The sequence below is a fragment of the Odocoileus virginianus genome, unplaced genomic scaffold (assembly GCF_023699985.2).
Source record: "Odocoileus virginianus isolate 20LAN1187 ecotype Illinois unplaced genomic scaffold, Ovbor_1.2 Unplaced_Contig_3, whole genome shotgun sequence".
Lineage (NCBI taxonomy): Eukaryota > Metazoa > Chordata > Mammalia > Artiodactyla > Cervidae > Odocoileus > Odocoileus virginianus.
The window spans coordinates 1,361,677-1,379,352 of NW_027224320.1; the positions used below are offsets into that span (position 1 = coordinate 1,361,677).

At 61.7% G+C, this 17,676-nt stretch overlaps 1 protein-coding gene across 1 annotated transcript; it reads right to left on the reverse strand.

The window, feature by feature from the left end:
• Positions 1-9,411: 9,411 nt before the first annotated feature.
• Positions 9,412-16,996, reverse strand: GATA2 (GATA binding protein 2). The gene is made up of 6 exons (XM_070463471.1): positions 16,827-16,996; positions 15,864-16,140; positions 14,867-15,508; positions 13,345-13,490; positions 11,397-11,522; positions 9,412-11,060 (listed from the first exon to the last, which is right to left on the reverse strand). The coding sequence occupies exons 2-6, from the start codon at positions 16,090-16,092 to the stop codon at positions 10,761-10,763; spliced, it is 1,443 nt and encodes a 480-aa protein (XP_070319572.1). The 5' UTR covers positions 16,093-16,140; positions 16,827-16,996; the 3' UTR covers positions 9,412-10,760.
• Between the last annotated feature and the right edge of the window lie 680 nt (positions 16,997-17,676).

Consider the following 17,676-nt stretch of genomic DNA (forward strand, 5'->3'; position numbering starts at 1 on the left):
CCCACCCATCCATCTACTTATCCATCTACCTATTCACTCATCCACCCACTTATCCACCTATCTACCTATCCATCCTCCCATTCATTTATGTACCTACTCACCCACCCATCCACCATCCTTCTCACACATTTCTTGAGCTCCCATCACACCTGTGCGGTGTAGGTGTCTCTGGGTGCTGTAGGTGTATATGCCAGTGAATGCACTCGATGGAGTCTTGTCTTTGTGGAGGTGACTCTAGTGTGGAAGATGTGAGAAACTGGTAGCGAGTGAAGGTTTCATGTGTCGGGTAGTGAGAGGTGCTATGAAGAAAAAACAGAAAGACAGCTTCTCCTCCTGACAGGGCAGCCAACAGGGCACACACCCTGCACACGCATGCTCAGGCAGGCCCCAGGCGCCAGTGCACACGTGTGCATGGGAACACACACGTGTACATAAGCACACACAAGCCCCCCCACGAGGCCGGAAGCACTGCTGTGCCTGGGGATCAGGCACGATGTCCCCTAAGGAGTTGATTCAGCCGAGTCACCTCCCTCTCCTTCACCCTACACAGCATGCCTCAGGCTCTGGGGAAGACAAAGACACGACCAGCTTTGAAGGGGGGCCAACCCTTTGACTGTGTGGATCACAACAAACTGTGGAAAATTCTGAAAGAGATGGGAATATCAGACCACCTGACCTGCCTCCTGAGAAATCTGTATGCAGGTCAGGAAGCAACAGTTAGAACTGGACATGAAACAATGGACTGATTCCAAATTGGGAAAGGAGTACATCAAGTTGTATATTGTCACCCTGCTTATTTAACTTATATGCAGAGTACATCATGAGAAATGCCAGGCTGGATGAAGCACAAACTGGAATCAAGATTGCCAGGAGAAATATCAATAACCTCAGATATGCAGATGACACCACCCTTATGGCAGAAAGTGAAGAAGAACTAAAGAGCCTCTTGATGAAAGTGAAAGAGGAGAGTGAAAAAGTTGGCTTAAAGCTCAACATTCAGAAAACTAAGATCATGGCATCTGGTCCCATCACTTCATGGCAAATAGATGGGGAAACAATGGAAACAGTGACAGACTTTATTTTCTGGGCTCCAAAATCACTGCAGATGGTGACTGCAGCCATGAAATTAAGACTCTTGCTCCTTGGAAGAAAAGCTATGACCAACCTAGACAGCATATTAAAAAGCAGAGACATTACTTTGCCAACAAAGGTCCATATAGTCAAAGCTGTGGTTTTTCCAGTAGTCATGTATGGATGTGAGAGTTGGACTATAAGGAAAGCTGAGCGCAGAAGAATTGATGCTTTTGAACTATGGTGTTGGAGAAGACTCTTGGGAATCTCTTGGACTGCAAGGAGATCCAACCTGTCAATCCTAAAGGAAATCAGTCCTGGGTGTTCATTGGAAGGACTGATGCTGAAGCTACAGCTGCAATACTTTGGCCACCCGATGCGAAAAACTGACTTGGTGGAAAAGACCCTGATGCTGGGAAAGATTGGGGGCAGGAGGAGAAGGGGACGACAGAGGATGAGATGGTTGGATGGCATCACTGACTCAATGGACAGGCATTTGAGTAAGCTCTGGGAGTTAGCTATGGACAGGGAGGCCTGGCGTGCTGCAGTCCATAGAGTCATGAAGAGTTGGACACGACTGAGCGACTGAACTGAACTGATGGACCAGAGGCATCCGTTTCATTCATATGGACGTTTAAAAGCATACAGGTGACCTGTTTGGTTATTTACTTCCTAATTAATAAAGTCAGAACCTCAAAACATCAAGGAGTTGCCAGGCCTGAGGGTACGGAGGCTGCAGAGACCTGGGCCGCAGGTGCCCGGCCCGAGGGTGTGAGTGTGTTATGGGCCGGGGAGCCCTGGGGAAGGTTTGAATCAGAGTCGGGGAGGGACTTGATCAGTTGCAGGTTCCAGAAAGCTCTCTCCACAGTGAGAGACTGTTTCATACCCAGCAACGGAGTATAAATGCAGTGTACGCAAAATGTACTATGTGGTGGCGCAGATGTGAAGTTCCCAGAACCGGTGGTGGGGATGTTAGCTTGGGACAAGTTTGGGAACTCCTTGGCCTTAGCCCACAGACGGGGGCGTCTGGGGCGGGGGAGTCCCTTGGCTCAGTAATTGCAGTTATAGGCTCCTCCCACTCCCCGAGAAGAGGCTCTGACTTAAGGGGGTGTCGTTCTGGGACTCTGGGGCTTTATATGCGCTCCGTCCAGTGGGTCCGTCCGTCAGAGTCTTGTCTGTTGCCGACTTAGAAGGAGCCGCTGCAGGGAAGGCGAGGAGCTTGGCAGCCAATCGGGTGTCTCCGCGGTCCAGCCTCTGCTGGGAAGCCGGCCCTGGTGACGCCTCGTCTGCAGCCACGTGAAGCCCTGAGCCGCCCCGCCCCTGCGCTCCTGGGCCACAGACGGTGGGACAGACAGGCGTGTGCCTTTGAGCTTCTGAGTTGGCAGCAGTTTCTTACACTGGATGGAAAACCAGTGCTGAGTGGGGCGCGTGCTCGGTCACCTCAGTCATGTCTGCCTCTTCGCAAGCCCGTGGACAGTAGCCTGCCAGGCTCCTCTGTGCACTGGATTCTCCAGGCAGGGATCCCAGAGTGGGTTGGAGGTGTCGTGTGGGTAGCTCTCTGGGTGTTCACCATTGAAATGAAAAGGTTGCACGCGATCCCCGTGGCAGAAGAGACGGGGCAGGGCCCGAGCAGGGGGCAGGGAGTGATGGAGGGTCTGCCTGGGTGCTGCCCGTCCGTGTGGGCGGGGCTGGGCAGTGCTGGGTGGTGGCGTGGGCTGATGTGCGTCTGTACATCTGCCTGCCTGCTCCTGAGGACAGGGGACCTCTCCCCGCATCTGCTCCTGCGGATGGGGGCCTCCCGCAGCATCCGCTCCATGCCTGGATCACGGCCTCCCCCAGATCAGCACAGCTACACCTGGAGGGAGGGGTGGGGAGAAGGAAGAAGCCGGCATCTCCCCAGGGTCCCCCCGGGAGCCCTACAGTCAGGGCTGGGGTGAGGGGCTAGGGGGCCAGATGGCTGGAAGGAAGCAGCTCGGCTGGGCCCCCCAAGTCCTCTCTGCATGCCAGTGGGAGCCACCCTGCCGGCCCCTCCCGGGGAGCAGTCCCCAGTGTCCCCAGCCATATAGGAGGATCATCCTGGGGCAAGCCGGGGGGACATGCAGAAAGCACTTGCTGAACGGCCCAGGGCCGTCCCCTTAGCGCTCCCATCCACACCAGCCGTGGGTGCCCTGAGGAAGCGAAAACAAAGCGGTCCCCAAGCACGTGGGCTTCCAGGGGTGGAGACAAGCCGTGGGGCTCCATCCGAAGCCCCCTGAGCGGAAATGGCCCCAGAAGGCCGTCTCCTGCTTGGGTGGGCTTTCCAAGGGCGGAGGACCCTTCGCCTTCCTTATATTGCCCTTTCAGCAGCCCTGCAAGGTGCAGTCTGCCTTTACTGAGGATTCAGAGGGACTCAGTCACTGCTCAAGGCCGCAGAGCAAGGGAGAGGCAGTGCTGTCTGCCCCACAGCCGGGCAGCGCCATTGCTCAGGGACTGGGAACCCCGAGGGGCTGGGGGGAGGGGGCAGTCAGGAAGGCTTCTGGGAAGATCCTCTAGGATCCTTGGCTGGGGTTTTGAGGGGTGAAGAGGAGTTCTCCAGGCACATCTTAAGGGGAGAACCCCTGAGAGAGAGAGACCGACCAGAAACAAAGTGAGCAAAGAAAAGGTGTGATAATGATTCTTTATTTTCTGCATAACACAAGTGGCAGCTTGCAATAATAACACAGATTTAATAAAGTGAAAAGTACCATCTCCCCACCCGTGGCCTCTCATGCTTCTCAAAAGTAACAGCTAGTCACGAGGTATGTCTTCCCAGATTTCTTTCGATATCCACACATTTTTTTAAAACAGAAAAGTCATGCATTACATATAGTTCTGCATTTTCCTTTTCTCCCCCCCAAAAAACCCCTGCAGTTGAACTTTTTATTTCTAGTGTTTCTGTGAAGTGCTCCTGAGGCCAGCTTGCTGGGCCAGGGAGCACGTGGAATTCCAGTCAACATTCCCACAACTGGCACGTGCCAGCAGCCGTTCCTACAGTCTGCCGGCCTTTTCCATCTTCCTGAGAGGAGAGGTTAAAAGTGGTGCCTCCGTGCAAAATCTGCATGGACTTGATTCTCTCTGGGGTTGAGCTCCCATCCAGATGATTGCCGGGTGTTTACTTACATGTCTATTGGGAAGGACCCTTTCGTCTCTCCTTTGCCTGTTTTTTTTTTGGGGGGGGGGCAGGGATGGGGGTGTGACAGGGAGCTGTCTTTTTATTACGTGTTGCATTTCTTTGTTTTGAGTTTTTGCATATCGGCCTAATTGCAAAGTTTTTATCTCCCATTTTGCAATGGTTATTCTTAAATAATTCTGTTTGTCATTAAAGCTATTAAACCTCATTATGGAATAGTTGGGAAATGGGGAGAAGAAGGAGAAATCGTCTATCACAGAGACGTCACCATCTGTTAGCGTTTGGGGACGATTCCTTCCCCAGACGTTGCAGCGACTTGTCTCCATGCTGAGCACGCGGCTTCAGAGCCTCACCTTCAGGAGGCATTTTCAAGGCTTTCTAGTAGGTGTCCTGTGGCTCCCTCACCTCCCTCCTTTTTTTTTTACTGTGGTAAAATACACATAACATAAAGGTTACTGTTGTAGTGTGTCCAGCCACTGGCCGTAAGGGCTTCCCCATTCATGTGCAGCCCTGACCACCGTCATCTCCAGGACCTCTGCATCTGCCCGAACCAAAGCTGTCCCCAGTAACCCACGCCCCGTCCACCCCCCGCGCCCCAGCCTGGTAACCAGCCTCTCCTTTCTGTCTGTGTGCATCTGGGGGCTCTTGGGACCTCAGACATGTGGAATCAGCCAGGATGTGTCTTTTTGTCACTGACTCGTTCCACTGAGCATGAAGTCCTCAGGGTTCATCCTCTGTTGTAGCCGGCGTCAGAGTTCCCTTCCTCTCTGAGGCTGAGTAATACTCCACTGTGTGGATGGACCACATTTCCTTTATCCGCTCATCGTCAGCGACACTTGAGTTGCCTCTGCCTTTGGGCTGCCGTGAATAAAGGTGCTGTGAGCATGGGTGCCCGTAATACCGGCTTGAGTTCCTGCTTTTACTTCTTCAGTGAGGAAACGCTCACCATGCCCTCTTCTGAGCATGTAGGTTGTATCCAGCCTCTCAGTTTTATAAGTAATGATACCCTGTGTCCGAGCTTCTTGCTAAAGGTATTTGGAAGATTACTCGGCGTTCTAGCCTTGGAGCCGGAATGTGATCCCAGGGCTCATTTCAGACGCACGGCGTGACCCCAGTCGTTATCCCCACCCCTTCCCTGCCCCAGAAGGTTTGCAGTCAGCACATTTCCTTGAAATGGGCCCTTGCTTCTCTTTGATTCCTTCCAAGGCCAGACTTCACCTAGAGCTTTGCAGTGTTCCCTGGCCAATCTTTCTGTCGGAGAACCAACCTGGGTGACCCAGCTGGGTAGGTTGCAGTGAATGGTTTTGAGAACAACTCCTTGAGAAGCCAGGATGTGACACAGACTCCATGGGACGCTGGGACTCAAGCCCCATGTCCCCGAGACCCAGACAGGCCTGGGCGGGAGAGGCCCGGTGGGGACGAACCAGGGCTTCTTGAGGGGAGCAGCACAGAGATGGCCCTGCACACACACAGCCCCTCAACACCAGCTCTTCGGCCTCTTTTTAAGTAAATCTCCAATTTTTTTTCCCTTGGGTGTGCCAAATGGCTTCCAGGATCCCAGTATCACAACCAGGGATTGAACCCAAGCCAAGGCAGTGAAAGCCTGGAACCCTAACCACTGGGCCACCGGGGAACTCCCTGAATCTCCTAACTTAGAAGTATTTGCAACTCCGTCATATTTTTGTCAAACATCATGCAGCCAGAACAGAACTTGTCCGCCGGTTGGTGCGGCCCCCAGCTGTTGGTCCGAGACCTGAGCAGGCCTTCACCCGTGCAGCTGCTGATGGCTGGGTGTTCAGACCCCTGGGACCGAACAGCCCTGCACCCTGCGTTGATGCAGGATACCCTGTTGACCACCCGTTATCTTGTCAATAATCGGGTGTCTTTCGGGCTTACCCAAGTCTGAGCCGTTGATCAGCTTATTCTGTCCACCCAGCCACGAGGTTTGAACAACTGAGATCAGAGGGTCTTGTTTAATAGTGGAAAGCCACGCACACACACTGCGCTGTTTTTCCCTAATTTTCTGACTTGTTCTGCTGGTCTTGTTAGTTTTTCCAGATAAAGTTCGGAATCATTTCATCATTTTGCCTAAAAGCAAAACAAGCCAGGCCGCCTTCTGATGTGCCGGCCGGCGCTGCGGCTCAGGACGCGCCGCCCCCTCTGGGACAGTCCCGTGGCTCACCTTCCCTTCCTCCCAGGTGAGCAGGACGCGGGCCTCCCGCCCACGCCTCGCTCCCCCAGGGTGGAGTCGGTCTGGGACCCCGGGGCCTGGGACGCTGGCTCCCTGCCCTGTTCCTGGCGGAGGGTCCCCAGGAGCGGGGAGGGCGCTTGGGGTCCAAGCTGGACTGTAAGAGTTACAAGGAGGGATTGGGTCCTTCCTCCCACAAATGGGAAGAAGGGGCCCCGCAGGAGGAAGGGCCAGGCCGCCTGCCCCCCACCCCCGGCGCCCGGCGCCGCCCGCACAGTCATAAAGGCCCCGGCGCCTGGAGCGCCCGCCAGCACGCCCGCCCTGCCTGGGAGCTCCACGGCCACAGAATCGAAACTGCTTCCAGCACAGTGACCCTGGGCTGTGGCTGTGGGAGACGTCGCTGGGGGCGGGAACAGCAGTGCGGGAGCGGGAGCCCGAGGCCTGGGCTGGAAGCTGGGCCCCCAGGGCCAGCACGAGCCCCCCCAACTTCGGGGGCCACCGTCCCCCTCAGCACCGCGCTCCCCCCCGCCACCCCCCACCCAGCTCTGTCAGAGCCCCTTGCCCTGCGAGCCCATCGTCCTGGCAACAGGTGCCCCCAGCAAGGAGCCTTGCGTGTCTCGGGCCCACCCCCACGCCAAGAACCAATGGGGCTGGTTCCCGTGTGCAGGATCAGTGACCGGGTCTGGTTCACCGGTGTCTGAAAAGCACCCACCAGGGCCCAGCATCGAGCCGGCTCGCAGAACCTTCTGCAGCCGTGGCCCGGGCCCCTGCAGGGACTCTGGCGGCAGAAGAGGGGGAGCACTAGAGAAGCGTTGGGGACAGGGAGGCCTCTTCCAGGGGTCGTCCTGGGCTGTGGATTCTGGGTTTGGGTTGGGACTGGGCTCTGGTTCTGAGCTGCAAGGTCTGCTTGAGGCGCGGGGCCCACAGCAGGCCCCGGGGGTTCTGGGCTCTGCTCTGACGCCCAATTCTGAGGTCTGGGCTCAGGGCCTCAGGCTGAGTTCCCGCAGGTACGTGCTAACTTCTGGGTTGAGGGTCAGGCTCTGTGCCCCGTGCTTCGGGCTCTGGCTTCGGGGAGCAGGTTAGTCTCCGGGCTCCAGGCGGTGGCCCTGGACTCTGGGTGGAGGGCCTGTTGGCCACAGGCCAGGTGGGGTCGCCCTGCTGCTTACAGCCTGGAGCGTCCTCTGCTCGGGAGCAGAGATGCTTGCTGGTCTTGTGGGCCGCATAGCCCCCAGACCACAGCAGGGCCAGGTGTGAGTGTGCGCTCGATGCCCCGTCTGAGTGAGACACCCTCTCTGGCAGTCGGGAGCCGGGGCGCAGGCCAGCAAGACCCCAGGAGGAGAGGCCGAGCACCGCGGCCGGCCGGGAGGGGAGCTGCTGAGAGCAGGCCCGGACTACACAGCAGGCTGTTCCTGCCCCACCGAGGGTGTGGAGAGGACACAGCAGGGGCGGCCTGAGTCAGGGCCCCAGGCAGGCACTCCCCTCCTCTGTCCTGACTCGGGGGTCATCTGAGAGCCCCAGCAGGCACCCGAGCCCGCGCCCTCCAGCCTGAGGTCTGGGCTGAGGAGGGTAAAGAGGAGCCTCCGGGGCAGGGGACGTGAGGGCTGCCTGGGAGCCGGCGGCTGGCCTTCAGGGACGTGTCGCCGGGGGCCTGGGGGGCAGAGACGGTGGGGGTCAGGTCGTGGGCGGTGAGCGGAGGGACGTGACCTCGGGGAGATCAGAGATCCTGCTGGCGGGAGGGAGCCTTGGCCGAAGATCCCATGGGTCACAGATCAGGGCCGTGGGGAGTGAGCAGGTGATGGGGGCGTCAGTGTCACTTTGTCAGTGACCAAGAGTGGATTCGAGTTAGTGACCACGACCACCCAGAGGTGTGTGATCTTCCGGGGGTCACGGCCCTGATGGTTAGAGACAGGTGTTCCCGGGGACCTGCGACGTTGGCGGTCGCTGCTACAGATGACGGGGGTGGGAGGGACACTGGTCATCAGGGACTTGGAAGAGACGTCACCCGTGGTGAATGCGATGACCCTTGCTGGACAGTTGGAGGATTTGATGGCGGGGAGGCCCCTCCGTGACCAGGGGCAGTGGTCCCGAGGCCACTGGAGACAGGTGACCACGGCCATTGCTGAGAGACGCTGGTGCTGAGGCGGCGTGGGCCTGCACACGCTGACCGTGGATGTGATCAGACCCGTCCCTGATTAGGACAGCGCTGATCGGTGACACTGGTGGCTACTCCGCATGACCCGGGATGGCAGTGCAGGGCACAGTGGTGGTCAGGAGCAGGGGCGGTCCGACCTGCTGGCTGTCGGGGGCATCGGCAGCCAGACACCCCGCGTGGAGATACTGCTGAAGAGGGTGCCGCATGGCTGGTGAGAAGTGGTCAGAGACGTGACCGGCGAGCAGGGCCAGCCCCTGGGGACACTGGCGAGCAGTCAGTGACCAGGCACATCGGCGAGCAGTCAGTGACCAGGCGCATCCCCGAGCAGAGGCCTCGATGAACACTGGTGATCAGCTGTTAGTGGTCAGATGTCTCTGGTCACAGGCTCTGGTGATCAGATGTGTCATTGATCAGGAATGTCAGTCATGATGACTATCTCCAGCGACCAGCATCATTGATCAGAGAGCTCAGTGACATCACTGATCAAAGACACCGCGGTCAGGTTCGCCGGTGACCATGAGCACGCGGACACTGGTGACCAGGTAGCTCAAACAGGAGCTTGGGAGGATGCCGGGGCACCTGTCTCCCTGGCTTTTCCTGGGCCCCTTGAGCCCTTAGGAAAAGGGCCAGCACATGGCTAAAGGGTGCAGAACCCACAGCCTTCCCGAGCCTCCCCGCACCCGCCGAGACCCCAGGGTGAGGTGGTGAGGAAGTTCAGGCGAGGCGCAGGACCCCGTGTTCCAGGAGCCCCTCCGTCTGAATCCCGGGGCTGTAGGACCAGTGCGCTCCTAACAACCTCCACACCCAGGCGGGACTCAGGAGCCCGCGAGCCCACGAGACAGGCCAGAGGCATTCACAAAAAGTATTTTATTATTCTTAACAGTATTCACTTTGAAGGAATAGGAAGATAGCATACAATTTTTACAGACAATATATAAATGTTGTACATAATTAACAATAACTTAGTTCACTAATCCAAAATAAAACAAGCCAAATAAAACAAAACCAGAAAATACTGCCGGTCCTTCTTCTTGTGCAGACACTAGTACAAAATAAGTTACTTCCGGCTGTGGTGCCCCTATTGCACTCGGCCTACATCAGCACAGTCGTCTTCCTGGGCCGGCCCCGGCCGGCCGCCGCACCGGCGCACGGACTCCGCTCGGACACGGTTATGTACAGCTGTACCTTGGGAAGGGTCCAGACACCCGCAGCGTGGCGCAGAGGGACCCCGGCAGCCTGCTGGCCTTGCTGGGTCCGGGCGCAGACCCACCTGCCGGGTCAGCCCCCGGAGGCCTGGAGCAGCCCCGGCCCCCGGCTCCCCGCCCGAGGACGGTGCGCTCTGAGCGTCTCTCCAGCCACAGCCTAGGTTTGTAGGTTTTCTTCCTTTCCACAGCAAGGGCACTCGTGGCCATGTACAATTGACTGGACCCAAAGAGTTTAAAAATAAAACAACTCGTCAGCGAGTTAAGCTTATGCAGGCTTTCTCTTTTTTTTATGTTTCTCTTTTGCGTGGTGTTGGAGAAGAGGGGGTTCAAGGGCTAGCAGAACAAAGGACGTATGTACAGGGTCCCCCGGCCGAGGCGGCGGCGCAGGCTCAGGGCCGTGGAGGGCGCCCGAGTCAGGCCGGCTCCAGCCTCAGGACCAGGGAGCGATGTGGGAGACGTTTCCCCTCCCAAGAAAGCGCTTCCTTCCTGTGACCCAGCCCTGGCCTGGGAATCCACACAGGGCCGCCCGTGATTGTCTCTGCCCTCCGAGGCCTGCGCGGCCCCCCTGGAGAGGCTCAGCCCAGCTGGGTTCGGTGCTTGCGGAGGGGGCCCAGGTCCCCCCAGAGACCTGGCCCCCAGAGCCAGGCAGGCGGGCTGGCCACGTGGCACTAGGCCCCGAGAACCAAGTCTCGCCATCCTCGTGAGAAACCAGAGCCAAATAAATTCCTCCGCCTACTCCCGCTTCTCCGCGGCCCCCGAGTGTCCCTCGGCCGCTTGTGTCTCTTCAGAGTCGTCCTTCACGCTCACAGTCCTCGGCAGAAACCCCGCCTGGGCACCTCCATGCCCGGGAGCAGCTTCACAGTGACGGCCGCGTTGTGTCCAGCTGGGCGGGCGGGGGCCGCGGTCTTGGGGTGGGCTGGCCAGCTGGGCACCAGGTCCCCCCGCGCCCTGGGAGCGCGTCCGCGGCATCCATCCGTTGGTCCATGAGGGTGGTCCCTAGCCCATGGCGGTCACCATGCTGGACGGGTGGGGGTGGCCGAAGGACAGGCTGGAGGAGGGGTGGATGGGCGTCGGGGTGGGCAGGATGTGTCCGGAGTGGCTGAAGGGCGGCAGGTGACCCACGGGCGGCATGTGTCCCGCCAGGGCGGCGGCGCTGAAGGGGGAGGCCTTGTCCTGCACGCACCGGGACAGCTCCTCGAAGCACTCAGACCCCTTCTTGCTCTTCTTGGACTTGCTGGACATCTTCCGGTTCCGGGTCTGAATGCCTTCCTTCTTCATGGTCAGCGGCCTGTTCACCTAGGGGGCCACGCAGAGCTCTCAGAGGCCAGAGCTGCCCTGCTGGCCAGACCACACCCCCAGCCTGGCCAAGGGGGGCCCCTGCCCAAGGCCCACTGCCCTCCAGGGTCTTTCCGCCCTCCCTGCCAAGAAAGGCGCCCACCCACTGCAGGCTTTGCTTCCGAGCAGAGATGGCCGACCACGGGGGGCGTCCTCCAGCAAGCTCGCCCCCCTCGTGGGAAGCCCTTCTGGCGCTCGCTTCCCAAGCCAAGCCAAGCCACGCTGGGGCCGGCGGCCCAGGCCGCACAAAGCCTGAGGTCCCCGGGGAGGGGCGGGGCGGGCCGGCGGGCAACTCACATTGTGCAGCTTGTAGTAGAGGCCGCAGGCGTTGCACACGGGGTCCCCGTTGGCGTTCCGGCGCCATAAGGTGGTGGTCGTCGTCTGACAATTTGCGCAACAGGTGCCTGCTCTCCTGGCGGCCGACTGGGAGGGGCGGGGAGGGGCGGGGTCGGCAAGCGGGGCTCCCACGGCCCCCCGCGACCTCCCTCCTGACCCTCATGCCACCCCGGCTCCCTTCCCCAACCTACTGAGCCCAGAAGCCCAAATCTCACAGGAGTCTCTGCATCTCAGAATCAGAAATCTAAACCATCACAAAACTGGAGAATAAAGCGCTCTCGGAACCAAAGGGGCTGCAAGAGCTGCAAGGGGAAAGTAGCCACTCCCCCAGCCCCCGAACACGAATGCTGCAGACGAGCCCCAAGGCTCAGAGACGGAGCCCCTCTAGACGGCTGCCCATCCCCCTGGGCGCCCCGAGCTGGGGCTGCATTCCCACAAAATCCACAGTCCTGGGCACATCCAAAGCCCCAGGGCCAGAGGACAGGGCCCTGCAGCTGCCCAGGGTAGGGACGGGAAATGCTTGGGAGTCGAGCTGCACACCGCCCAGCGCAGTAGCCACTGGCCACGTGGCCATTTAAATTCAACTGAACTACAGTTTAACCAAGTTACAAACAGAGCTTCTTCAGTCTCAGCCACATTTGAGGGGATCCCTAATCACAGCACCGCTGGAGGTGACCACAGTGGATGGTGCACAACCAGAAGACGTCCCTCGGTCACAACTTACTGGACAACGCCGATCTGCGTGTCCAGCGCCCTGTCCCCCAGCCCCCAGGGTCCCACCTGCCCCCAGCCCCTCAGGGAGTGCAGCCTGACCCGGAGCCTCAGGCTCCTGGAGGAGAAGACAGCGGCAGGCACCCTCCCCCCCAGAGGCGGGCTGAGAGGAGCTTCACCCCAGAAAGCAGACACCCTCTCCAGCCCCATAGCAGCAGCACATCTCAGGGAGGCGAGGGCGGGCGGGCTGGGGGCGGGCAGCCCGGGCCAGCAGGGGCAGGCGTGACCCCAGGCCCCAGCCTGGCCCAGAGGGGCCAGCCTGCAGCCGCGGGCGGGGAGGGGTGAGGGTGAGTAAGCAGCCGGAGCTGGAATTCTGACTCAGGGGCTGGCCTCGCATCCTCCGCCCGGGCGGCCCTCACCCCGCCCTCACTCTAGGAAAAAAAAAAACAGGGGCCCCCAAATCGGCAAGCGATTTAAGCCTCCCTCGTAAATCACTTTGCCCTGAAAAAATATATTTATTATTCTTAGCATTTTACGCATTATTTGCAGAGTGGAGGGTATTAGAAATTTCAAAACAGCCCAGCGAGAGGCAGGACTGAGCCGAGGAGAGAGACTGAAAACTCGCGGAGTCCGGAAACAGATACGCGAAGTTTCCTTATCTTTGGGCTGCAGATGTCCGGATAGGAAACTCCGGCAGGAGATCCGAAAGGGCATTTTTTTTAAATCACTCAAATGAAAATACACAGTATAGGTGACTCCATGGAAAAATAATAAAGGGCAGGTTTTTTTTTGGTGGTTGGTGTGTGTGTTTTATTTAAATAAGCACGAGGAGACTGTGTGTTGGGAAGCCAGGGAGAGCAGCCCCGGGCTACAGGGAACATGACTTCACGGCCCTATTTTTAAAAGTTTAACAGAGGCCAGGGGACGGGACCTGGGCCCCTGGATGCTCAGCTCTGGTGGTGGTGTTGGGGGGGAAATCCCTGAAGGTACCAGGTGGGCTGCCCAGGGGAAATCGGGCCTGAAAAGAATCTAGCCTAAAAAGCCGGGCTGCCCCAACTGCCAGGCAAGTGATTCTCTTGATAAAAGATTTCCAGCACCTGCATTTGAAGGCTTGTTTTTGCGTAATTAACTGCGGGCTCGGCCCAGGCCGGCACTCTGGCCCCGGGTGCTCCCCCGCCCCAGGTCCCGCACTGCTCACCAGCCTCCGCTTGGGCTTGATGAGCGGCCGGTTCTGCCCGTTCATCTTGTGGTAGAGGCCGCAGGCGTTGCATAGGTAGTGGCCCGTGCCGTCCCGTCGCCACAGAGGGGTGGCCGTGGCCCCGCAGTTGACACACTCCCGGCCTTCTGCAAGGGGGACGGGGAACACAGGGTCACACGGGCCAGGCTGCTCTGGGGGCGGCAGACTCTTAGCTCCAGCCAGGCTGGAGAGGGACCAGGAGGTGGGATTCAAGGGGGAGGGCAGTGGGCCCTCGGGTCCTGCTGGGGGGGGGGCATCGGCTCGGGCCAGCGGAGGCTGGGCCCCCTCGAGTCCCTCTCCCCTCCGCCCCGTCCTCTCTCCCCAGCTGCGGCTGCCTCTCCGGGTCCCTGTCGCGGGCCCTCAGATTCTGCTGTCCGGCCCTGTCCTCGGTCACTTCCTTCTCTCTCCCCAGCCTCCCTTGCCTTCCGCCGAGGCCCTGGACTGGGATGGAAGTTACTGCTCTTTCAAACGAAGTAAATAATCAGCCCTTTCGTTTTTGGGCTGAGTGGACTGAGCGACCTCGCGGGGCGGCTGCTGGGGGTGGTATTTTGTTTTGTTGTTGTGAAAAGACCATCTGGAATTCGAATAGAACGTAAAACCAATTTGAGAGAAAGGACTACTTAAAACGCCAGCGAGCTGGCGGGAGCAAACCAGGGCCCCCCAGGGTAGGACCCCAGTGGACACGGGCGGCGGCCTCAATGCGAGGTGACCCTGCACGTTTCTCCCCACATCATTTACATCGTCAGCCCACACGGGCAGAAACGTGTGGCTTCTGGACTCTGGAGCGAACGCTCTACAAGTGGTCTTGAAGGGGCTGGAAGGAGGTGAGGACGGCAGGAGCCCCACAGCAGCCTCGGCGCCTGCTGCCCGGCCGGCTCCAGCCAGTCCCCGTGGCCCCCGGCAGAGGCAGCCCCTGACCCCCCAGCCCTGGGGAGGGAGAGGGAAGGACACGCCAGGGGGCAGGGAGCTGGCCGGTCCGGGAATTTGGCCTCAGGGAGGACTCTCCCCAGGAGATTGGGAGCCACGAGATCCCGAGACCGGCAGATCGAGCTGCAGATCTAGATTCCTTGAGGGTCTGGAGCGCCGGGGAGGGCGGAGGGCACCCGCGCAGCACCGAGGCTCACGGACACACAGACACTCCCTGCGCCTGGCGTTCTCCCGCACACCGTCGTGAGAGGTTCGCTTTAGGCTCAGGGAAGGGATGGGGGACCCCAGGCGGGCAGTGGCCCACTTTGGAGGGGAGGGTAAGGAATGGGGACAGGAAGCAAACTCCAGGGCCACCAGAGCACCTGAGAAGAGGGCGAGGTCGGCGGGCCCCTTCTCCCTGTTCTGGGCACTCACCCATCGCTCGGGGCCCATCAGGGACGGACACCAGCCACCCCGATCGGAGAGACCCAGGCGGCCCCCTCGCCCAGGTCTCAGCCCCCTCCCACCGAAGCGCGAGCCCTCCCCACTCCCGGGAGGCCCTGGGTCCTCCCCTCACCTGAGCACGAGCGGGCCTTGCTCCGCTGCTTCGGGGTGAAGCTGGAGGCCGGGCCACCCAGGAAGCCTCCAGGGTGGAAGAGCCCGCTGCCGTAGTCGTGGGCGGCAGCTGGCACGTAGGAGGGGTAGGTGGGGATGGGGTGGTGAGTGGCAGGCTGGGTGCCCATGGCGGCCAGGCCCGGACGCAGGGGGCTGCCGCCTTCCATCTTCATGCTCTCTCCCAGCGGCACCTGGTACTTGACGCTGTCCTTGTCGTCCCCCCGGGGGGCGGTGCTCCCCCCTGCGGAGGAGGAGGCCGGCGAGGCAGCCCCAGTGGTGCTGGGGTCAGGAGACACTTCCTTGGGGGGCGTGGGCGGGAAGCCGAAGAGGTGGGCGCCAGAGTGGGCTGCGGTAGGGGTCAGGGAGGCCACCGAGCTGCCGCCGCCCCCGCCCCCAGCCCCGGCCCCTGGGTACACGGACAGGGGGCCCCCGGGGCCTCCTGCGGCCGAGGGGTGCAGGGGCGTCTTGGAGAAGGGGCTCACGGTCCAGGGGTTGTGGTGGTGTGCAGCAGCCGCGGAGAGCGCCGCCTTGCCCCCGTCCAACCAGGGCAGCCCCGGGCTGTGCAGCAAGTGCGGGCGGCACATCTGGCCTCCGGTCAGGCGGGCTGCGGGGGGAGGGGACGTCAGGGTGAGCCGGTGAGGGTAGCCTGGATGCCCCACGACCGCGACCCCTCCCCAAACACGACCAGAAACATAACACCCCAACTGGCAATTCATCAGGAACGTCAGTCCCCAGCTGAAGGGCAAGTGGCACAGGAGGACCCCCTGGATGAGCCTGGAGGGGCCCCTCCCCCCGCCCCGCCGCAGGCCGGCTGAAAACAGGCAGGAGGCCGCTGCCCCCTCCTTTCCCGCCCCGATTTCTCGAACCCCACATCCAGGAAACAGGGAGCGGGCCTCCCCGCGTCCCACGCCGGCCGCTGGGCGTCCGAGCTCCCGGTCACCTTCGGGCCCAGGGCTCACCGTGCGCCGGGCTGTAGGAGACGCGCGCTCGCGCGTGGGCCGGGTTGGCGTAGTAGGGGTTGCCCTGCGAGTCGAGGTGGTTGAAGAAGACGTCCACCTCGTCGGGCGGCAGCAGCTGCGCCGGCTCCATGTAGTTGTGCGCCAGGCCCGGGTGGTGCGAGTCGGGGTGCTGCGCGTTCAGCACGGCGGGGTGCGCCATCCAGCGCGGCTGCTCGGGAGCCACCTCCATGGCTGGCGGCGGAGGCGCGGGGTCTGCGCGGAGGCGGTGGCGGCGTGCCTGCACGACGGAGGGGGCGTGAGGGGGGCGGTGAGGGGCGCCGCCGCGGCCGGACAACCCTCAAGCCCCGCCGTGAGGCGTCCCGCGCGCCGCTGCGCCCCAGCCGAGCTCAGCCGCGGACCAGTCCCGGGTGGGAGGAAAGCCCAGAGCTCAAAACGAAAGGAGGGGCGGGGGGAGCCGGCTCAGCCACGCACGCTCACGCGGTGACCCGGGTACCCAGAGCCACACGCTTCTGCGCACGGGGTCACGCGCGGGGACAAAACCCCGGCACCAGTGACCCCAACGCACGTAGAGAGCCGCACTTTAGTCACCCCCATCCCGCGCCCCGCACCATGCCGCCCCGCTCCATCCCTGTGCACAAACGTGTAAAGGCAGACTAAAAAGTTAAAGCGGGCGCCCGGGTTGGGGGGGGGGGGTGTCCCCGCGGGGCGCACGATGCTGGTGACACTCACAAAACTACTCTTGGCGCTGACCTCGCCCCCCCAGACACACACACACACACACGCAGCCCCACGGACCAAGCGCCAGCCCCCCGCGCGCTCCCCGGCGACACAAGCCGAACTTCTCACCGAGGCTCCGCACAGCGGTCACCCGCGGCCCGGCCCCCGTAGTGACCTCTCGGAGCCAGGCGCGCCCCAGGCCCCCCCACCCACCTCGCCCCGCCAGCTCTCGGAGCCCAAACTTACAGACGCAGCGGCGCGGGAGGGGCGCGGGCTCGGCGCGGACTCGGGGACGGCGCGTCCGGCGGGCCGGAGGGGTTCACGGGGTGCGATCGAGGGTCAGCGCGCGCCTCGGCCTCGGGCCCGCCCGGCTCCGGCCGCTCCGCATCGTCCGGCCGCGCTGGCGCCAGCTCGCGGCTCCGGCACAGACATGAAGCGGGGGCCGCGCGCGCCTAAGAAGCGCGCGCCAGCCAATCAGCGCCGCGCGCCGCCCAGCCTCCGCCCCCGATTGGCCGGCCCGCGGCTCCCGGGCCGCGGACTCCGGACGCGCCCGCGGGCCGCCCCCCGCGCCCGCCCGCCCCCTCCCGGCGGCCCCTGCTGCCGACGTTCCCCCCGCCCCAGGACCCGCGCCCCGCGGCAGGCTGCTGCGCCCCCTTCTCCGGGCCCGCGTGGACCCCTACCCTCCAGGCCCTGCTCCCAGTAACTACCCTCCAACCGGGCTCCCTCCCCGGGAGCCTGGGCGCACCCTCTGGGTGTTCGGGTGTCCTCTCCCGGGGACCCCCGTCCGTCCACTCTCGGACCCCGCCTCCTTTACCACTGAACGTGGCCACGGTGGTCCACCTACCTCCCCAGGCCGTCCCGTCCTCCAGCGGGGGCTCTGGCCAGACCGGGGGCCAGGGGGTCGGAGGACAGCTGCGGGTCAGGAGCAGCGAGGGGCAGGAACTCCAGGGTCCCCCCGTGGGCCCTTGGGCCTCGGGCAAGAGGCCGCTTAGGACCACTGGACCCGGTGGAGGTGGCCTGGCTGGGGCTCCGGGGAGGGGGAGGGGGCGCCCCCTTCCCGGGCGTGGCCTTCGCAGACGGACGGGCCGAACTGCCT